The 18,906-nt window shown below is 39.1% G+C and overlaps 1 protein-coding gene across 2 annotated transcripts; it reads right to left on the bottom strand.

The window, feature by feature from the left end:
* Positions 1 to 4,248: 4,248 nt before the first annotated feature.
* Positions 4,249 to 18,199, bottom strand: lin52 (lin-52 DREAM MuvB core complex component). Of its 2 annotated transcripts, none has more exons than XM_059352521.1 (6): positions 18,159 to 18,199; positions 16,627 to 16,701; positions 16,492 to 16,529; positions 16,292 to 16,358; positions 16,050 to 16,133; positions 4,249 to 4,665 (listed from the first exon to the last, which is right to left on the bottom strand). In XM_059352521.1, exons 1-6 carry the CDS (start codon positions 18,175 to 18,177, stop codon positions 4,610 to 4,612), a joined length of 339 nt encoding a protein of 112 aa, XP_059208504.1. In that variant the 5' UTR covers positions 18,178 to 18,199; the 3' UTR covers positions 4,249 to 4,609. The 2 variants fall into 2 exon arrangements, with proteins under 2 accessions (XP_059208504.1, XP_059208503.1); XM_059352520.1 differs by lacking the exon at positions 18,159 to 18,199 and adding an exon at positions 17,990 to 18,017.
* Between the last annotated feature and the right edge of the window lie 707 nt (positions 18,200 to 18,906).

The following is an 18,906-nucleotide window of genomic DNA, read 5'->3' as shown; positions in this document are numbered from 1 at the left end:
CGGTCCTGCACTGCGCTAATCCCACAGCGAGGAGAGGGGAAATTATACAGAATATGGGACATTAAATAATTACCTGACCTGTTATTAATTTTCTGCATAATAATAATAATAATCATTATAATTGTTATTATTAAAACTCACCTGAACACTTCAATGAATAATGGCTAATTAGGCCGGAATAGGAAAGTCATTTAGGCCTAAAATAATTGTCTTTATTATTTAAATTCTGGCAAAATGTAAAGTTGAAGAAATGTGCTGGTTTGTTGATATTATTGAGGAAATTAGCAGATATTTTATATTTGCATTTTAAGCTAAAATAAGTATTTGCATAAGACTGATTTTAATTTTCAAAAGTGGTTGTTTTGTTACTTGAAAAAAACTCTGAAAATGATGAATACTCTCACTATTATAAAGCAAATTTTGTACATTTATTTGAAAATTAAAACTCATGAAATGATGTAAATATATGCATGTTTTCCTATTTACAGTGTAATTTATGGGGGGTTATTCATTTTATTTTTTTTAACAATGCCATGATATTCTGTAGTGCTGATGTCATATTGTAACAGGAAAAATAAGTGTTTTTAATGGTGGTAACGCTGAAAGATCAATTAACTTAAAAAAAAACAAAAAAAAAACATTATGCACAAAAAAAAAGGCCCATTGGCCCATTTTGTATACAGAATGGCTTCCAAGAGATTCAATGTGCACACATGGCTTGCACGGTCATTATCAAAGTGATAATGCAATAATAATCAATATATAATAGAATCATATCTCAAGTAAAATAATAAATAAAGACATACATATGTCAATTAAAGAGCAAAACAAGAAAACTCTTGGGAAATGGGCAAAACAGGGCTGCTGTTTGGATCCACACAATGCACAACATGACTAATGGAACCCAAAATTACATGAATTGTGACTTTAGGCGACAGAGCCTCCACAGATCCGCCCAGCAAAGCCAATATTTTATATCAAACAAGCTGCTGATTAAGAAGGAGAAAAATATTGCTGCTGCAATTAGTGGCTGGCCAGTTGAAACTAATTAGGGCCTATTTAGTGGAAATTCTATTAATGAAGAAATCAATGTTATTAGGATATGCTAATGACTCATCCGCCTGTTGGGATCAAGTCGTTTATTAACATGGAAGGGTGTGAGTCAGGATGTTACTACCCCTTCTCACTCCATCATCACTGCTGCTGCGATCCATACAGGCTGGTTTTGTGTTTGTGGATGGTGCAACACTTCTTCCTCTCTGTGTAGCTTTTAATAATCCATCTCCTATGAAAATGGCTGCATGCTGATTTACATGCAGAAGAGGGGCTGCCTAATAAGGCTCTAGATTAAGGGAAGATTTAGCTCAGTCATTCGTGTAGATTGGGTGGCCCATCAAAGACCTGCAGGATCTGACGGCTGCAGATTAAAAAGCAAACAGCTGTTGGAAATTTTTTGTTTATCTGCCCCCCCCCCCCCCCCCCTCATCCTTTCTCTGCTCCCTCCACTCCTCCTGTTTCCTGCCATTTTTAAGCCTATAATGCAAAATTAGGAACAAAGTGTCCTGAAACCCTTAGAAATGATGTTAACAGCCTAGATATGACCGAGCGGTGATAAACGCATCCAGCCTGTAACCTTCAAACAGGTGCACCTCCGCTGCAGGTCAAACACTGATAAGCAGCTGCAAGCAAAAACCGCCCACTATAATGAATATCATATCCTGCTGATGTGACTGCTAAAGCTTGAAAGCTTGAAATGCATTTGTGATCATGAATAAGCAGGCAACTTTTTCTTTGCAGGAAGGTCACTGAAATACAACTGAATGTATTAACTGATGAAGAATCATTTCTCAGTGAGTCATATCACATATATCAACTCTAACATTGGTGCATTCACTGTCTCTTTTTTGATCAAAGAGTAAGACTTCAGACTCTAAGTTTCCTCTCAGATATGAAGCTCTTATGCAAGCCGCTGGTGAGACTCAGTGGTGCTGAATCAAGCCAGATCGTCGGTGTTGAAACAGGGTGCAGGACAACTTGATGACAGCACACATGTAGAGCCGAGTCAGGGGGAAAAACTCAAGCACAGCCGGAGCCTCTGGTTTCCCAAAGCACTTGCAGGGAGTGATGTGATGCGATGCCCCCACCTCCCTCTCTCCCCCCGGCTACAGAAAGAGTTTGCAAGCCCCGCAGCTTTCTCATGGCTCCTCCACAATGGCATGTTTGGTAGCTGCCCGTCGGCATTGCTTAATTAGGCGAGGAGTTGATTAATTTGCACTAATTGACAGCTAATTTAAGGACTCAGGGCACATCGGATTGACGTTTGTCGGGGCACAGAGGCTCTGTGAGGTCAGGGCAACGCACTGCGGACGGACGGACGAATAGATGGATGAGCTCTGATTTTCTCTCTCTCTCTCTTTCTCCGTATGGATGACCAGCTCTGTAGGGATTGACCCGTTTCTTGAAAAGGCTGCCAGGCTGGAGGGAGGCTGCGGGTGACAGGCAGCCACCGGTGCATGCACCATATTGAGGATGTCAGGTCGCTTACCACGTCAACGCTCAGCACACTGAATGCTCATCAAGTCAGTATCAACAAGTGTCCACAACGTTCCACCGGTCCCAATGACAGCAGGGTCACCTCCGTCAGTAGTCACAAGAAGTTAAGACTGAAACATTTCACTTTCTTATAAAGGATTAATAAGTTGTTGTGATAGAATATTACTAATTTACTCAAGTATTGGTCTTCATTTTAAGGTACTATGAGGTAAAATTGTAGTTTTTAACCCACTGAAACCAAAGCTGTTTCAGGGAGTTTTTTTTTTTTTTTTTTTGCTCTTTTTACTCACTGTGACTGTATTTCACTGCAATATCTTTTTTTAAAATGGAATGATATGGAATTTATATATACAACACTTTTCCAAGTGCCCACAAGTGTCATTAACATTTTGGGGGTGGTGCGGGATTGTGTCTCCACATGTTATACATATTAAATTATTTGCATTTTTACAACATCGTCTTTCAAACTCCTGTCCTCTCCTCTCGGCTCTGTGTAAACAGATTTTCAGTGAATATTTGTCACGTGACCGTTCGTCTCAGCAGAATCAATCATGGCTTCACAGTGTCACTGAGGAGCAGAATTTAGTGTTTTTAACAGGATCTAGTTATTCCAAACAGTTTATTTTTGGCAACATTTAAAATGAGAAAGGTAGACTAAAGTGATTTTAACAGAAATATCACAATTTTAAGCTTCGTTTTGGTTACTTTTACTAACAGAAACTTTTATAACTGATGATCCGAAACATACTGGTAATAAGTAATGAACAATAATAGGGTTAGTGTTAGTATAGCTTATTAAAGTATCCATACTTAACAGCTTCAGAAACATTAGATTTGGCTTTTTCTGACGGCCTGTGTTGTATTTTACAGGATAATTTGACTGCTATGTGTTATTAATAGCCATAGTTTATAGGCTGTTTGTATTTAGATCATCTTTTGTGCTTTTACGTAGTCTACAAAAACTAAACCACAAACTCCAGAAGGCCTGTTTGGAGACAGCTAATTAAATGTCCCATCTTTCTGCAGCCATGTCTTTTTTCCACAACACTCTAACGGCACAAACTGTGGAAGTAACTCTCTCTGAAGCCTGCAAAACTGCATAATGGTATAAATAGGTAGTCCGTGTTTTTTAGGAGGGGTGAGCCAGGGTCCGCGTGAGAGGCAGGGGGTGAAGCCACTGAGGCAACGGCGTCCTCTGTCCGTGTGAATCGGAAAGACGATTAGGGGCTTATTAGCAGCCTGGGGAGAAGTGTAACTTGTTGGGAGTGAGCGGCCAGAGCCCCAGCGACATCTCCAGCCGAGAACAGTCCGAGGCATTGTCTTACCTAATTATGGCGGATGGACTTCTTTTTGTTTCCCATTCGGCATGCCTGTCTGATTCCCTTTTTGCCCGACCGCTAGCTCCGACAACGCTGAAGTGTGCTAATTAGAAAAGAAATGGTCCTAGTAATTATGTCAGCTCTCATTAAAGGCGATGACAATGAGCAATATTATTTTTACGCAATGTTTTGTGTAGGGGACCCTGCTTCCAATGCTCATTAAATGGAAAACATGCCCTGGTAGCCGGGGAAAGCACTCATGTCGGAGCTCCTTACATGTCCACGGCCGAGGAGGTGCTGCACTTACAGAGGCATGAAGTTAGTGCCCTAATTAAAAGCTCAACAGTCTCTAAAAAAACCTTCTTTGTCTGCAAACTTTTCATTTTAAAACTTTATTAAACAACTTCACAAATTGCAAAAAAATGTAAATCATGTTTAAAATAGAACAAGAATAAATAGGGAACATTTCAACAAGGCAGGTCTACAAGCGACAGAGAAATTCAGCTAGAAGTAATAAATCACTTCAAAGTTTCCATAAATGTGAAGGCATCTACCTAGGCAGAGAACAGGTGCACTGAGAGGACACCTCAGCTGTGTGAGAGAGCATTTCTGCTCCGATTTACGGTGCAAAGTCTTTGTTGTGAAGGTCTGAACATGTTCAGATTATGTTTGTGAATGCATACAGATTCACCTTGCAGTGCCCAGATTTCCTGTTGCTTGCAAAATAAAAGGACACGTCACTTCTTGGGCCTCTCCAGGATGTTCAGGAACTTGCCACGGGTCATTTCTCTGGCTGTAAAACAAGACAACACAACATCATGATAAAGATAAAAAAAAAGAGACCAACACTACACTCTTGCTTCACACCCCTTGCCAACAATCTTTCATAAGTTGGTGAAATCAGTCAGTCTTCCACAACATTTGCCTGCAGCTCTAAGCACTTCAGAACTGTTGTTTAGTAATGCAAAGCATGTATTTAATATCTACAGTGTCACACTGGGAGGTAATTTATACAAACATCTGTTCATTCAGGACATGGAAACAACATAAAATGGAAGCGTAGCTACCAAAGAGTCTTGTGATTTGCTTGATTGCTGTCTCAATGTAGTGAGGCACAAGCACTCAGACCTACGCATGCATGAAAGTGTGTGCTCGTGTGGATGCATGATGAGTGAGAGAAGAAGCAAAAGGTCTTTATTAAGCTCAACTCGTGATTACAGAACATGGTCATGTATGAAATGACAAGCGAAAAGAAGAATAAGAGAACATCTTAAAAGGCAAAAGAGCAATATTCCTCCAAGCAGAAACAATGACTGGTATCTCAGTCTGCTGATATCGGTCTAACAGAGATATATCGGTATCGATCGGTATCATTTTCTCTCCTCTATCACCTAAAGACTGCTGTAAAGTGACAGCAAACGGGCAGTAAGGTGTGGGACTACCTCTCAAAAGATGGTCATGTAGTTGACAATATAATACATTTTTTACTTTAAGAAAGTTTTAACTCTCTGAACTCTGAATGTTTTCTTTAAAAGATTGCCAAAAGTATACATTTTATTTTAGAAAGAAACTGTAAAAAAACAGGCATTATCGTCAAAATTTGAACTTTCCAACAGCCGCTTACAGGATCATAGGTTATGAAAGTTTCTGTTAGAAAAAGTAACCAAAACGAAGACATGTTGAATAAACTGTTTGGAATAACTAGATCCTGTTAAAAACATTAAATTCTGCTCCTCAGCGACACTGTGAAGCCATGATTGATGCTGCTGAGACCAAAGGTCACGTGACAAATATTTACTGAAAATCTGTTTACAAAGAGCAGAGAGGAGAGGACAGGAGAGGTTGTAAGGAGAGTAGTTGGAAAAATATAATATATTTATATTTTTTTTATGATTTACGTCATTATAACTTTCATTCTGCACAAAATACATATTTAAGTTGTTCCCACTTGTAGCCATGGTTGTGCTGATTCCGTAGAGACTGCAGGACACTTTATATATTTAGGTGAGTAAACATTTATTGACATGATAGTTTTGAGAGCAAATGTTTGTCAGCTCTACTCATGATCCCACACCCTGTAGAGTCCCAGCAAAGCACATTGTTTGAATTGTTATAATTGTTATAGACCCTAAACATGAGGATAAGTCCTCTAACAGAGCTGTCCCTTTGTGAAACTGGTCTTCACTGTGACACCAGTCACTGCTGAGGCTTCTCTGTCAAAGAAAAACCCTACCACCACCGTGCCACCACTGAGACTGCAGAGACCCTCCTGCAGCATCATCATAAACCTTGGAGACGCACCATCCAGGTAAAGTAATTACTCTTTGTTCGAGATAAGAAGAGGAGCGGACACTCAGCTGCAGCACCTCTATTCAGATTCTAACTAACCTTGTAAATCACACAAATATGAGACTACAGAGCAGCAGAGAGAGGACTCATTTCAAATGGGCATTTAGCAGCAAGTCATCCGCCTTCATGACGCCTGCAAGAAGAATGTGATCAGGATCTCAGCTGGCTGCTGTCTGCTGGAGTGAAGAGCCCTCCTCCCATCTCCTCCACCTCCCCCCGACCGACAGCGGCTAATGAAAAAGCCGGGCCAGTTAGTAATTCAGATGAGTCGCCCGGTGTGGAATGATAATGGTGCATCTGGGCGTGGGGGCCACGTCACCTTGAGGTGTCCCTCATTAGGTTAAAGATGATGCTAATTGGAATGGGATGGATTCATTTTGCACTTTGCTGTCTCTTCAAATCACCCTAAACAAAGTCATCAGGGGACCCCTGGACATGCATAGAGTGCTTGAGATTGAAATGAAGCCATCAAAATTAGGCGAAGGAAAGCAATTACATTGGGATGACCCGAAAGCCACGAGTGTGCTGATCTCACTTTCTTATTAGGAGCAGTAACACGAGGAAAGGTGCAGGGTATTTATGATTTTTAATGTGTCATACTTCTCTCTCTCTATCTCTCTTTCTCTCGTTATCACTTTATCCATCTCCTGATGAGCCCAAACTGTAAAACAGATCAAGGATGGCTGTGCCACTCCAGAGACCCCTCGCCCCACTGAGCATCTTATTAATTAAGGTTCAGTTCAGCCTTCCCCCACTCAGATAGAAATATCACTGATATCATCACATTAAAGACCCCATTAAACATAAATCAGTGCTTAATTTATGATGTGTGGCTCCCTTTTTTATAAATAAAAAAAGGCAAATATGGGGAAAAGTGTTCAGCAAGTTATTAGAAAATATGAAAGATAGGGAAGAATACAACACAAGATGAACTTTCAGTAAAAGCATACATAGTGAAAGAGCTACAGTAGGACTTTTGCACATATAAGAAAAACTAAATGCAACAAAGTGCAATGGAAACCAATTTAGCAAAAAAAAATTGTAACTTACATGACGCATCTGACTTAAACCTCCACTGAAGACATGTACAACCATACATGCCTTATATTGGAGAGCTTAAAATGACAGCTGATAATGCAATAGCAAGTTGTGCTTGTTGAATCACAATAGAAAGCTACATAACACATGCCACTATATCAATGAGGACTTGTTTAATTAAGTAATCGCCAAAAATACACTGTTCATCAGAGAAAGAAACTGTAAAAGCAGGCATTATTGTCTATATTTGAACTTTCCGACAGTCCTTGAACGGATCGTAGGGTATGAAAGTTTCCATTAGAAAAAGTAACCAAAACAAAGCTTAAAATTGTGAACTTGTCAAAATGAATTTATTCTACATGTCTCGTTTAAACGCCACCAAAAATAAACTGTTTGGTATAACTAGATCCTGTTAAATACATTAAATTCTGCCCCTCAGTGACACTGTGAAACCATGATTGATTCTGTTGGGACGAACGATCACGTGATAAATATTCACTGAAAATTTGTTTACACAGAGCAGAGAGGAGAGGACAGGAGAGGCTGGAAGAAGAGGTTGTAAAATTGTAAATAGTTTAATATGTATAGCATGTGAAGACAATTTCTTTCCCCAATATGCATGACAATTGTGGGCATTTATTCCAATTTTTAAATAAAAATTTATCAGAGAAATTCAACTTGCATATTTTCATTTTTTAGGATTTATGTCATTATACCTGTGTTATTCTGCAAAAAGACATTTTTGTCATTCACACTTCATCATTCGCCTTGATTGTGCTGATTCCATAGAGCTGCAGGACTTCTATATTTTACATTTGCAGTGAAATACAAGGCCACAGTGAGTAAAATGTAAAAAGAGCAAAAAGCGCCCTGAAACAGCTTGTTGGGGTTCAGAGGGTTAAATCAGACATCCAACTAACACAGACACACTAAACTAGAGGTGGAGACTTGGGGACTTGGTTACGTGTCCACCACTAATAGCAACACAACATCATGGCTGCATGACTGGTACAAGTCCACAGCTCTCTGCTGAAAGTATGTCAGAGTCTTAACTCTCCAGGACTGGTGAACAAGGACTCAGTTGCCTGCTTTTTTGTTAATAGTTATTGATGAGTAAACAAGGCCCTTCTATTGATCAGGAAAAAAATATCTAAGATTGCATCTCTAATTGTTACTGATTATTAGTGCATAATTTGTGCTACATTTGGATGGGAACTTGGTTAGTGTGACAGTGAGGACCCCGAAACTGAAGCAGCTAGATGGGATTTAGCCATCGCTCATTTCATCACCTTTCTTGGTTAAAAAAACATGCTAAATGATTGATTTGAAAATTCTTTTTAACTTTGCTGCATTAGCTTGTTACGGAGCTTTATTTAAATTGATTTCTACAAATTTGACAAATTATTTATGGGGAAGTTATTGTGATTGTTTATAAGATGTACATAAACCGAAGAAATTAGACAACCTCAAAAACATTCCTTTTATATTTTATTTTATTTAACCAATGTAGCAATTTTAATATAAAAAAATCAATAACATATTATTTACCAAAAAAATCCTTTTTTCCTTTTATTTTTTTTAACCATTTTTTTTAACAATGTGACATTATGTGACACAAAAAAGTAAATAAAATATTAATTACAAAATATCCACTTTTTCCTTTTTAACCTTTTCTTGATTTTTTTATGTGACAATGTTAATATAAAAATAATTTAAATATCATTTACAAAATTCCTTTTTTTTTATTTTTCACATTTTTCTATTCTATTATTTTTTAACAAATGTGACAGTGTTCATAAAAAACAGTAAAATATTAATTGCAATTTTTTTTAACCAATGTGACAATCTATAAAATAATAATTACAAAAAAGAAAACATTGAAAACACATGCCCATGCGCCCGTCACACACACACACACACACACACACACACACACACACAGGCTTTGTCATACAACAGGGGGAGATCAATACTGATTAGTGGGACTTAGAGATTTGTTTAGTTGATTAGAAAGGTCAATTACTAATTTTGCACTAAGTTAATCAGCATCTTGTTACCACTGCCATCCATACTAAACGACACCTTATGGATTCTGTGGGCCATCGCCTCGTTCTGTTGATTTGTTGCCATCTAATTATCATTCAGCCCTATCTGGTCTCAGATTCCACCACAGTCTCCCAAGAACACCGCCACACTGTACTGTATATAACAACCTGACCCATATAACAATGCAATCCATTTTTATCTCAGCAATTTGAAATCATTTTATCCATAAACAGACACAATGTGTAAACAAACAGAGTCATGTTATGATCAGAATGAGAAGTCCCCCAGCTCCCACATCAGCCCCGTAATCCTCTGACTGTAGACTTTGCCCTGATTAATGCTGCTAAGGCACAGTGCAACAATGGAGATTAACCTATATCTCCAAAAAGCTAAATATAATTAATATATTAATATTAATATAATTTAAAATGTTGCCCTTTTTCCCCAAAATTCAACAACAACAACTACAACAACGACTAAAACAACACTGCAGGAGATTCAGCCATGCAACCCAAAATGTTTCTGCAGTTCTCTGGAAAAATCTTTTCATTGGCCGAATGAATCCCAGGTGGCTCAAATGTAAATGCAAGAGGAAACGCGGTGGTGTAACGTCTTACTTTCCTCTTGTTTACGGTGAGTGATCTGGGTGTCATTGTCACAGCCCAGTCCCAGCCCCCACCACGACTCCCCTGTGTATAAAATGAGAGTAATCATCACTTCGCCCCCTTCGCCTGCAAGCCCCGCCCTGGCTGCCGCTCTTGATGGCACGCTCCTGGTGAGCCTGCTGGACCCCTGTTAGCTCCAAAGACAGATGACCACCTGGGTTAACTGGAGTCCTGGACCCCGGCCCTGACTGCCCCAATTCACTTTCATTAAGAGTTAAGAGGACTTATCTGACCCTCACTGCCCATCTCCGAGTGCTGCTCAGCTATTACGGGCTGTAAGCTTTATTTAATGGATTTAACATCCTCTTTCACCGCCCTCCTCCCTGGGGGGACAAAAGGGAGACACAGAGGAGATGACACACACAAACACACTAGCAAAGACACACACGCACGTTAAGCCAACGCCCCCGCAGCACCCCCGCTTTGCAACACATACACCTGACGCTCATGTTTGTGTTCAAAATTCAATTACCCACTTATTGATACTTCACAGGGATATTTAAGATGCAGACACGAGCTGTGATTTCCCAGGGGAGCCACTGGTTCCTCTTTATGTCCCAACCGAGAGGGCCCACCCCTCCTCTCCTCCTCCTCCTTCTCCAATGCATTTTCGCCTGGCTGACACACTGACACACACATACACACACACACACCAAAACAAACACATCTGCACCTCCCAACCCCTGCCCCAGCCTATGCCTGTTCAAGAGGTGTCCTTATTAATAGGCAATCAGTCAAAAATCATTCATTAAAAAGCCTAAAAGGTTTTACACCCGCTCTATGATTAGCTGGGAAAGAAAATCCAATGAATTCCTAATGCCTTTATGGAAATGAGGTGTCATTTCCGATCTGCTCAGGGAGGCGGCAGGCAGGCAGAACTGAGGAGCTGTGTGTGTGTGTGTGTGTGTGTGTGTGTGTGTGAATGTGTGTGTGCGTGTGTTAAGCTCTGGCTGCCTCTGCTTTCACACAGCTTCGACACTGATCCTGCTTGAGATATGGACAGGCTGATACAGCTGCAACCTGCTACAGTGGGGTGTCATCCTGCTGCAAAATGTGCGTGAAACTGCTAAAGATTTTGCACTATAACAGCAGCATAACTTATAGCTAAAAAGACATTTCTTTGGGAGCCAATGTAAGAGAACAAACCACACAAGGTCCAGAACATTAAGACAATAAAAACTTTAAAAAAACAATCCTCAGAGCTTCTTTCACTCTCCTCACACAGAAGGTGTCACCTTCAAAGAGACGCGCCATCATGCCACCATTCATCGCAACTACGAGCCCACGGAGACGCAGCAGGGAGGTGAAAAGACGAGCACAGTTAGTGGAGTAGTAGAGGTGAGGAGGAGGAGGAGGAGGAAGAGGAGGAAGGGTAGTGGCGGTGGGGAGGCATCCCCTGTTCCTCATTCAGCGGTTGTCAGCTCAGGCACTTCATAACCGCCCGCCCCGCGGTCAGCCCGCCTGATGGATTGATGGAGGCACATTAGCACCAGTGGGGCCCAGTGAATGCAATCATATTCAGCAGCGGCATGCTTCTAATAGGCCGGAGATTGATCCTGAGGGTGAGGAAGGAGGAGGCGGTGGTGAATGTGCGCCCATTAGGAGCTGTCAGGGCAGGGCGACCTTCAGCCTCACCTTCACACAGGCAGACGCAGCAGGGGTCAGCAGGGGTCTACGTCAGGTGGATCAGGAGAGGAGCTCTGTAGTGCTACAGGTGGTCTTCTTACACCCAGAATAAACTCAGCGCATGGTGCTGTTTTTACCAAGTTTCTGTTCACTGTGATATGGTGACATGACCTCTGTGTTGTCTTTTCCAGGCCTTAAGGCTGCATTCACACTAAATCAGGCAATGCAACAATTAGCTGCAGGGTTGTGCAGTGGTGTGGGACCGTCATTTAAACTTTTAGTTCATTTCACAGCAGCTAGACAAGACAAGACAGAGGGACAGTGCCTTATGCAGGAAATGCAGGAAACATGCTATTAATATACATATACAAATGTTTACACTGCTTTGTTTATTACTACAAAATACCAAAATGCTCCACTTTTAAATCTTCACTTGCTGTATATAGATACATTTTCATTTTTTGTATAGTTATATTTTGTATTTTTATCTTATCTTGCTGCATATTATTGTTGCTGCTTGCCTCCCTATGAGCTACTAAACAAGTTCTGTTGAATAACCACAATGAAAATAAAGATTCTTATGTCTTATCAAATTCTCCACAAAATTGCTCCAACAAACATGCATGTAGTCAGCAGGTATACAAACTCCTGGCAGTTGGGATTTTACCCTCATTGTCTTTAATAAATCTTATACAATAAGGTGTTTGATTCCATTTTGACATTCACAGTTTTTATCCAAGCTTGAGTTTTTCAAAATGCGCTTGAACTTTCATAAATTTCAATTACAAATGTTTTACTTTTTACAAAAAGTGTAAATATCTCCGAAAAGGCACCATTTTGTAATAATAATGACATTATTAGAAATAAGATATGTTACCCAGCTTTACAAGTACTCTGGTCTATTTGTTTATTTGTTTATTTTCTGTGATTGGTTTCAATTTCTTAACAAGTACAGTCTACAGTTGGTTACTTTTTCGAACAGAAGCTTCCGTAGCCTATGATCCATTCAAGGACTGTTGGAAAGTTCAAATTTCAACGACAATGTCTGTTTTTACAGTTTCTTTCTATGATAAATAGTGTATTTATGGCGATTACTTAAAGGAAACATTTTACAGATAATGCATAACCCTCTTCGCATTTTGAAATTTTTACCTTTTGTTGTTCATGCAACAAAAATGTATGCACAGCGCTTAAAGTCAATGTAACTGAGAGAGTCTAGCCCTACACCAAGGCCAATGGTGCATTCACATGTTCCACATCGTGAGATTTCCTTATTTTGGGAAGTTGTTCTGACTGAAAGAACAAGAATGCTCTAAAGAAGATGCGTTGTATTCTTTTGCTCAGTGTTTAAACTGTAAGTCGATCAGGGAAACAATTTTTTCCAATTATTCTGACACCACATAAACAAAACAAATGCCTGATCTTGCAGTGTTAGTAAGGAGAGAAAACGTATTAATTAATCTGCCAGAAAGATTCCGATCCTCTCCAAAGTTTAAAGGGTTCTTCCTTGGCCCATTCCACATCTTTCCACCAAGAGAATGAAGGTATTTTTTCCGCAATCCTGCTAACAAAGAAACAGACCAAAACACAACCTCCTCAGTGGATGAAATAATAGTTAACAGCACGTCCTGGACGTATTAGTGTGAAATGGTTTTCAGAGGCCTTGAGCCCACAAGTGTGATAGAGCACCATCACCAACTCCAGCAGCCTGGTGCGCAGCAGCACAGGCCCTTCAGTGCATCCCAGAGGAACACTCAGCTTTCAATTACCTCCAATAACAGCACTTATCAGAGTCCTCAGCTTTCCCCAGAGACTCGGGGCTTGATGCCCATGTTCAGCGGCCCACGACAGGGGCATTCATCATGGGGTGGAGTAACAGCTGTGGCCTGGGGAAGAGGCACGCGTCAAGCCCCTCTGGGACCAGACCAGGCCAGTGTCATACAGCCATTATTGGGGGTGCTGGTGCAGGAAGGGGGGCGTGTGGAGGGATTACAGGAGTGTGACATCCCCCCTTCACATCCATGTTAATACATATGTACAAACATGAGCAGTATATGCATAGTGCACAGTCTGCAAGGAAGCCAGTCCTGCTTAGGTGTATTCTAGGCACAGGGGGATGGTGTTGTTGCAATAATGTTTGGTCCAGGGCATCTTTCTCACTGCAGTGGAGGAGTTTTCACTGCTTGATTGTGCTCTGCCCATTAACCAGCTTCCTCTTTAATGGTCCACATGTTGAAGGGGGAGGGGCAGTAAATCCTGCCCTCGCTCTACCGCGCCTCTGCGGAGTCTCGTTTACGGGTACTGAAGAGTGCACAAACATGATGAAAAAGTAGCTGAGATTTACAAGGCCTCCCCTGACAGCCGGGAAAAGGAGAAAATTAAACCAGAGAGCATTAAACAGGCACCCATTACAGGGCTGCTCCGACACCAATAATAACCGTCATTGTGTCCCGTCATCCCGTGGTACATGACATGATTGCAAAGTCTGCAGGCCTGCACCTGTGACAGCTAACATCTTTATACCAGCAAGATTACACGCTTCTGCAGGTTTAAGGAAGTCAGGGAGATTAGACACTTTCACACCTAAATTAATTTGCGACTCTATGCAAATTTAACACATGCTACATAATCTATAGCCTGTTAATGTGTAGTTACTCTTATCTAGTTACTGTGATTCCTGTCCGTTTGGATATTTGTGCATAATACTGCTGCAGAAATCACTCTGGAGACAACTCCCCAGTCTACAAATTTGATGATCTCTTTAGATAATTAAAGAGTCTCACCTATTGCAACCCCTTAAATTTCATCAAAGCCTATTTTTTTAATTATGTTTGGCATTACTTTAACACAAGTATTAATAGAGCTTTGCAAAGGAGTGTGGTCATTACAGGCCAGTATAAGCGGGTCAGTGCAATGTTTTAACCCATCGCTTTATCCCTATATATATACACCTGTTTGGGGAAAAAACAATATACATTTATTTATATCTTCCATACCATTACAAGAGGAGCTATACCACCATTCTTATTTGCTTGTCTGCTTTTTCACTGGAAAAATAAATACTCTTAGAGCACTTAGCTACATCTCTCTAATCCACACGGATTATGACAATGGAGGCAGTGGAGAATGGATTAAAAAAACTAGATTTTGCATCAATCAAATGCTTGAGCACTTGTTGTATGGAGCTCTTGTGGGCACGTCCTTTGTTTCTTACCTTTTTTTTCAATTTTAACAAGATTGACCTAAATCTAAAGTTATTTTAAAACCTCAAAGTCAACTTGTTTCTGCTGTTTGACATGAATGGAGCTCAGGTTCAAATTCATATGTGATCCATTCTGTCTTTGGGTAAAAGCCATATATGTGAAGTCAAACCTGCTTGGGTTTTGAAAGTGAAAGTACACAAGGATGCTGTGAAATCTACAAGCTAGATACAGAAAGACTGTGACCACCATCTAGTGGTGGCATTTGAGTAAACCACAGCAGTTCTCTGCATTTGCATAAAGTTTCATCAGAAAAGGAATACAATTGAATATCAAAGAACTTTTAAAGGGATAGTTGTAACAAAAAATAGTAACAAAAAATGTAATTTATGGGTTATGTGTTAATGTTAAAACCTGCTGTTGGTAATTTTGTATTTATATGGATTGTGTTAACTGGAATACTTTTTTTTTGAAGAGCAGGAAGTAATCTTGAATAAATGACGGGGCAGTGGAAGACCAGCAAATCCTGTGTTTTCCTGAGGTAAAATAACTGTTTTGTCAATGGAATCTGGTGGCTTTGATGAGACCGCAGAACCATTTCAGTTCTGTCAAAATCATTTTATTCATTAATTAATTATGTCTCATTTAAAGCGTCATCAAAAAATAAAGTGTTTGGAATCACTAGATCTTATTAAAAACATTAAATTCTGCTCCTCCGCCATGATTGATTCTGCTGAGACGAACAGTCATGTGACAAATATTCACTGAAAATCAGTTTACATAGAGCAGAGAGGAGAGGACAGGAGAGGTTGCAAGTAGAGGTTAGTTCAAAATGTATAGCATATATATATATATATATATATATATATATATATATATAATGAGGCTGTGATCTGTTGTATGCATGTGTGTTGGAATGTATTGTTTTTTGTATTGTTTTTTCTGTATTTTATACACCTAGACTGCAAACAAATTGCCCAAGTTGGGACAAATAAACTATACTTGACCCATTTTTTTCCCCCAATAACACTTGTGGGCTCTTGGAAAAGTACATATATATATATAGAATATTATTCCAATTTTTAAAAAATAATTGTGATAAAATTTAACTTTTTTCTCTTTTTTATGATTAATGTCATTATAACATGCTCTATTCCGCACAAAATACATTCTTGTTGTTCAGTCTTCTGGCCATTATTATGTTTATTTCACACAGCTGCAGGACTTATGGTATGTGTTGTCCATGTACTTACCTTCCTCGAGGCCCAGCTGGTAAGCGAGGTTCTGAAGTCCTTTGACCTTCTCCATCAGATTGGCTGTGGTCAGACTGCCCAGCTCTACAGAAGGATAACATAATAAATAATAATAAAAAGCTCTTAGCTACATGTAAATAGTTTCAGCGAATTGTTATCCCATTTGAAAGGATTATATGTTTCTGTGCACAATCTTCCTGCTCATCACCAACTGAAAACGTTTCTACTGTTTTGTACATTACCTTTCAACATTTCAATGTCCTCACTCTCTAGTTCAGCCATCCATTTGGGGGGCGAATTAGTGATGGGCTGTGATGTAAGACACAACAAAAGTCTCAGTACACAACTAGATTTATACATCAGATTATATATCACAGCGTGTCAAGCCTATTTAATTATCTAGTTTGTAAATCAAAGTGAGCCACGGTGAAATCTAACTCACATTTTTACAAGATGCAGCAAATTCTGCAACCCCGGGCACTGTATGAGAGATTGCAGGATAATCAAGATTATAGCAACATAAAACACAATTTAATAGTGAATATTTACACAAGAAGCAGGGAGAATGTGAACTTACACTGCTCTGGCCACAGGTCCGGTGAAGCTCTGTCCAACTTCTCAAAACTCAGCAAAGAGCCCTCAAAATCGTCACCTATCACAACACAATTTTTTTAACAGTTTCTATGTAATATGCATACATTGCATAATTGTAAATAAAATAATGTAATGACAGATTAAAGAATAAAAGTGCAAGCAGAAATAAACACTTACAATGGTTTTACCCAAAGTGACTTTAAGTAATGTGCATGCATTTTTTGTTGCATGAACAATAAAAGAGATATAGAAATGTATTAAAAAAAAGAGATATAGAAATGTATAAAATCAATACTACACTACTACAAATGTCAATACTAGGGTTATGTTTTATCTGTAAAATGTTCCCTTTAAGTAATCGCCAAAAACACACTGTTATTGTAGAAACAAAGTATAGAAACAGGCGTTATTGTCAAAATTTGAATTTTCCAATAGTCCCTGAACAGATCATAGACTACAAAAGTTTTAGAAAAAGTAACCAAAATGACCAAAAAATAATCCATTTAGAATAACTAGATCCTGTAAAGGAACACTGTGACGACATGATTGATTCTGCTGAGACCAACAGTCATGTGACAAATATTTATTGAAAATCTGTTTACACATAGCAGAGAGGAGAGGACAGGAGAGGCTGAAAAAATGCAAATAGTTCAAAATGTGTAAAATGTTGGGACACTGTTTTTCCCCCACCTGGTTAAGTGTTGTATTAATAAATCCCATTTTATTCAAATTAGAAATAAAAAAAATCAATGATCAATTTTTTTTCTTATGATTTATGTCATAATAACTATGTTATTCTGCACAAAATACATTTTTGAGTTGTTCCTACGTTTAGCCATGATTGTGCTGATTCCATAGAGCTGCAGGACTACATTTTAAATGTATTCTATATATTGCAGTGAAGTAAAAGGCCACAGTGATTAAAATGTAAAAAGAGCAAAAAATCTGCAACCTGCAACAGCTTGGAGATCATAAGGTTAAATAAGAAAATACTCAGGAAAGGAGTAAACAAAAATAGGCTTAACCATTTGTTTATTTCTTAGACTATTTGCTAATTGGTAAACGCTAAACTGGGACTTTAAATCATTATTGAGATATGAAATTATCTATACTGGTACAGCAGATTTTGGCAATATTGGCCAGCCCCTATCTGACTGCGCCCCAAATAAATTTTTATCACCAGCCGCTACTGATGTTATAGGATTAGTAGAAGTAATTTATCCCGTCTGTAGTAAAGTTTAGCAGTTTATTTCCGCGCTAGCAGCCCCCCACAGTGTCTCTCCTGAGCCTCCCTCAACACTGGACAGACACAACAACTGGGGCTAGTGGAGCTTTAGCCAACTGACCCAAAAAAAACATCTCCAAACAGTAAAAATACAGCGCTAATATGTGTATCCTGTCGTCTCTGGAGGTTTGTGTGAGACGGCACAGAAAGTCGCTAACTATTTAATGTCCGTTGTCGTGTAAAAATGACGGTTTATTCACAGCATAGCAGGGAAAGGAATTAGAATTTACCTCCATTTGGAGACGCCATCTTCAGAATAATCACGTGACGAACGGCAGCCAATCACAGCAGCCGTCCTCGGGGTTGACGTGTGCCGGTGAACTTCACAAACAGTCCACCAGGGGGGCCACAGAGTATACTGTAAATCAGGGGTCTCAAACTCAAATTACCTGGGGGCCGCTGGAGGCAGTATCAAAATGATCAAAAAGACACAAAATGACAGAAAAAAACCTAAATTACTCAAAAAAGACACAAAATGACCAAGAAAAGACACAAAATTACTAAAAAAAACAAAACAAAAAAAAACACAAAATGACTGAAAAAACACTAAATTACTTTAAAAAAAGACACAAAATGACAAAAAAGACACAGAATTACCAAAAAAACACACAAATTTTTTTTTAAAAGACACAAAATTACCCCAAAAATACTCAAAATTATTTTAAAAAGACACCACGAAATTACTAAAAAAGACACAAAATTACCAAAAATAGACACAGAATTACCAAAAAAGACACAAAATTATTTTAAAAAAGACACAAAATTATTTAAAAAGACACTAAATTATTTTAAAAAGACACTAAATTACCAAAAAAAGACACAAAATTACCACAAAAAAAAAGTTATTAAAGGGACCTTCCACACACAACACGGTAAAGTGCCATTCATATAAAACTCACATTAAACTTTCATATCAAGGTGGGGGCCACAAAATGTCATCACAAGGGCCGCAATTGGCCCGCGGGCCGTGCATTTGAG

The sequence above is a fragment of the Centropristis striata genome, chromosome 16 (genome assembly GCF_030273125.1).
Source record: "Centropristis striata isolate RG_2023a ecotype Rhode Island chromosome 16, C.striata_1.0, whole genome shotgun sequence".
Taxonomy (NCBI): Eukaryota; Metazoa; Chordata; class Actinopteri; order Perciformes; family Serranidae; genus Centropristis; species Centropristis striata.
Note: the sequence above shows the minus strand (reverse complement) of the source record. Positions and strands in the feature narration are given on the sequence as shown.

Bases quoted from the DNA above. Each gene is read 5' to 3' on its own strand.
- lin52 (XM_059352521.1), bottom strand. The intron at 16,530-16,626 runs GTAAGTTCACAT...TCTCTCATACAG, and splicing joins GGACCTGTGGCCAGAGCAGT to TGCCCGGGGTTGCAGAATTT. The intron at 4,666-16,049 runs GTAAGTACATGG...CTTGTTTTACAG, and splicing joins CCAGCTGGGCCTCGAGGAAG to CCAGAGAAATGACCCGTGGC.